This window comes from Eurypyga helias, unplaced genomic scaffold (genome assembly GCF_000690775.1).
Source record: "Eurypyga helias isolate BGI_N326 unplaced genomic scaffold, ASM69077v1 scaffold35161, whole genome shotgun sequence".
Taxonomy (NCBI): Eukaryota; Metazoa; Chordata; class Aves; order Eurypygiformes; family Eurypygidae; genus Eurypyga; species Eurypyga helias.
In genome coordinates this window covers 1-3136 of record NW_010230775.1, presented here as the reverse complement: position 1 = coordinate 3136, position 3136 = coordinate 1, and the positions used below count along the sequence as shown (strand labels likewise).

Here is a 3136-nt window from a genome sequence, read left to right as displayed (position 1 = left end):
TTGGCCAGCTTGGGCCGGCAGTCCTGACTATGCTCCCTCACGGCTTTTTGTGCACCTCCTCACTGACAGAGCATGGGAATCTGAAAAGTCCTTGATTTAGTACGAGCACCACTTAGAGATGACTGAAACATCCGTGTGTTACCACATTATTCTCATGCCGAATCCAAACCATAGCACTATACCTGCTACTAGGAGAAAAATTAGCTCTTCCCCAGCAGAAACCAGGACAGACCCTCACTCCTTAGAAAGGGTGTGAGTGCCCATCATGAATCAGAACACTTACCTCATGAGACGACTGTGTAAGTTATGGTGTTGGAAACCTGTCCTGTCTTGCACGGAGAGGAAATTGTTGGAACTGAAGAGCCTTTCGTGTCCAAAGGTAAAAATATCCAATCTGTTTACCTTTTATCTATGCAATTAGTGGCTGATCAAGGTTGAGTGCACCATACGCTGTAAAAAAAAAAAAAAAAATGCTGACTGAATATACTGTTTTCAGTCTTGTATCCTCGGCATCAAGAAAGAGTTGCAGAGCTGTTTCCACTCTCTTCTGCTTTGTCCAGAGGGATGTGGAAAGTGTGAGCTAGTTTCAAAGGTTGGTGTTACCTCAATGATTCCCGCTGTCAACATCGGTCCTGTGACACTGCCTCATCCATACACGCCATGGATGCATCAGAAGGAAAAGACACTTGGACAAGAATCCATAAAAGAAAGAGCTGTGTCACACACTTGAGTAAATGAACAAGCAGAGAAATCAGCAAGAAAAAAAACTCACTACAGGTAACGTGGTCCAGATTCCCAGGGTAAGAACATTGTCTTCCCACAGCAGTCTAGACACCTTCAGTTTTGGAAAGTCAGGATTTAGAGAGGACTGACTAGGTGCCTCAGTGAAGCTCGCAAGGAGGAGGAAGATGAAATACACACTTTTACTTAATGGGGAAGGTTAAAGTCCACTAGGTAGGCAGCAATAAAGAAGCACAAGCACCCTTGCCAGGCGCTTCAGTGGAGACAATTCACAAAGCTAAGAATTACTTTAATAACGTGTGAAGACATCAGAACTTCGCTCAGGTGCCAAAGCCATCAGAACAAATCAGTCAGGGACAGAAAATGGCAGCACGCTGATCACGTGCCCAAATTCAGTCTCAATTTTGTCGTAAACCCACGTCCTGTTGCAGCGACACTCTGGTCCGCATTTGTTTGAATTGCATTTGGGGCAAGGATAGAAGCAGCCCAGACAGTTCTTCTCCAGGCAATCACACAAGTCGAAGTTATTACAGAGCAGCCTGCCATGTTTGTCGTACTTCCTTGCAGTTCTGCGAAAGAGGACAAAAAACGTGATTCTCAGAGAATGCTTCAACATGTTGAAAGACTAAATGAAACAAATGTGGAAAACATCTGTCCAGGAACAAATGTTTCTTCTTTTAACAAACTCACAGAGTAATGAAATACCAGCATTATAGCCTAACTGCAACAGCCACTGTTATTAAAAATGAAAGTGTGCCAAAAGTTTCTTCAATCACATAGAAAAGGTTTGTTTTCCCTGCACAGATTTCACGTGTAATAAGAAATGTTTCTGCAAAATACTAACGTTTTTATTAATTTCATTTATATCCAGTAAACAACATAGCAGCCATTTTTAAAAGAAAAATATGTAATAAATCAGCACAACATACTTGGGCTTATAAAACAAATCTTGTTTCATCTGTGACATGCATGCTTTCTTTTTCCGCTCTCTAGTTTCAGGGTTGAAGTCAGCTACCTGAGGTCCTGGATTTTGAAAGGCTAAGCTTTTTAATTGTTTCTCAACTTGTTTCTATGAATAAACAACAGAAAGTTTATAGTTAGTAAAATGAGAACAAATATTTATTACCTGCCAAATGTCCTCACTGACTTTCAAAATGACATTCAGATTAGTACTCTTGATAACTTAAAACAACACAGGTAGGAAAACAAAGCAAAACTCGACCTAAATTAAGAACACATCACTTAAAATGTTTGCTTGTCTGTTCACTGCATATTCTTGTGACCAACTGTGCATCCTGACAGCAGAGGGAACAACCATGACTGAATACATTACTACGATACAGTGGCACCAAGTTTGGAGTTGTCTGATGGGAGGCAAAATCACATATTATTTTCTTCAGCTTTATCCATAACATAAAATTATTTAAGCATCCCAGCTGGATTCACCCTTACCTTCGCTGTTCCCTCAGGTGCCTAGAACCCATCCTCACCCAAAGAATCTAGGGGCAAGAGAAATGTCTGGAGGAGCAACTCGTGCAGGAAGGATGCATTTGCACAAGTGAGGACTATGAAAAAAATGGAGAGAAACATAAAGAAGCTAAACTGAGCACGTTTTTAGAGAAACAAGAAGGAACATCGTCTTTCCTGTTTTATGGAATTCATGTTTGCAGTTAGCTAAAACTGCTGAATAGTCCAATCTGCTGACACTGACTTAGAACTACCCGTGCACTTGAGCGCACTAATTCACAAGGTGGTTGATGCTCTGCATCTCCAGTGGCATCGTCCTGAAAACCTACAGGACAATCTCATGCGCCTGTATTATTCAGACATTTCTGCTTTTCAGATTTTCAATGCAGAAAATATGCTTCAGCATCATCATTGTCCATGATCATAAACTATGAAGTTTCAAACTGGAAATAAATAATAAGCTATGGGGATAGTTCTTCCTTTAAGAGTACTTCTATTTCCCTACTTACTATTTAATTTCAGCTCCAAAGTGCTCTTAGCCCTCTAGATCACTGCACAACAAACTTGACTCATTTCACTGTTGTTATTACTGATATTTGCCTATTCACTCCAGCTTTTTATATTTGTAATTATGGAAGAAATTAAGGGCAATGGTAAGCATCTTGATAATAAAATGTTACTGGAGAAGTCATACCAAGTTTTTCCTTTTTCCTGAGCAGTCATTAGGAGGAGAAAATTTTCCTTCTGCAGATGGTTTCTGGGCAGAATCGCTTTTCTTGCATTTTTCTTCCACACGATCACTCATTTGACCACCCTTGTGAAATACATACAAATATACGTGTCAGACAGAGAACTGTAATATGTCCACAGAATTGTAAGTGAAGGCTTTAGGGTGACACGCTGGAGGGAAGGGACAGGCTGGAGAGGT

General features: G+C 40.5%; 1 protein-coding gene across 1 annotated transcript; it reads right to left on the bottom strand.

Annotated features, from left to right (window-relative positions):
• Positions 1-1087: 1087 nt before the first annotated feature.
• On the bottom strand, positions 1088-3013 carry ARL14EPL (ADP-ribosylation factor-like 14 effector protein-like). The gene is made up of 3 exons (XM_010160854.1): positions 2903-3013; positions 1671-1810; positions 1088-1310 (listed from the first exon to the last, which is right to left on the bottom strand). The coding sequence occupies exons 1-3, from the start codon at positions 3011-3013 to the stop codon at positions 1088-1090; spliced, it is 474 nt and encodes a 157-aa protein (XP_010159156.1).
• Positions 3014-3136: the final 123 nt, after the last annotated feature.

Bases quoted from the DNA above. Each gene is read 5' to 3' on its own strand.
- ARL14EPL (XM_010160854.1), bottom strand. From the start codon at position 3,013: ATGAGTGATCGTGTGGAAGAAAAATGCAAGAAAAGCGATTCTGCCCAG. The intron at 1,811-2,902 runs GTATGACTTCTC...GTTTATTCATAG, and splicing joins CAGGAAAAAGGAAAAACTTG to AAACAAGTTGAGAAACAATT. The intron at 1,311-1,670 runs GTATGTTGTGCT...CCTCTTTCGCAG, and splicing joins GATTTGTTTTATAAGCCCAA to AACTGCAAGGAAGTACGACA.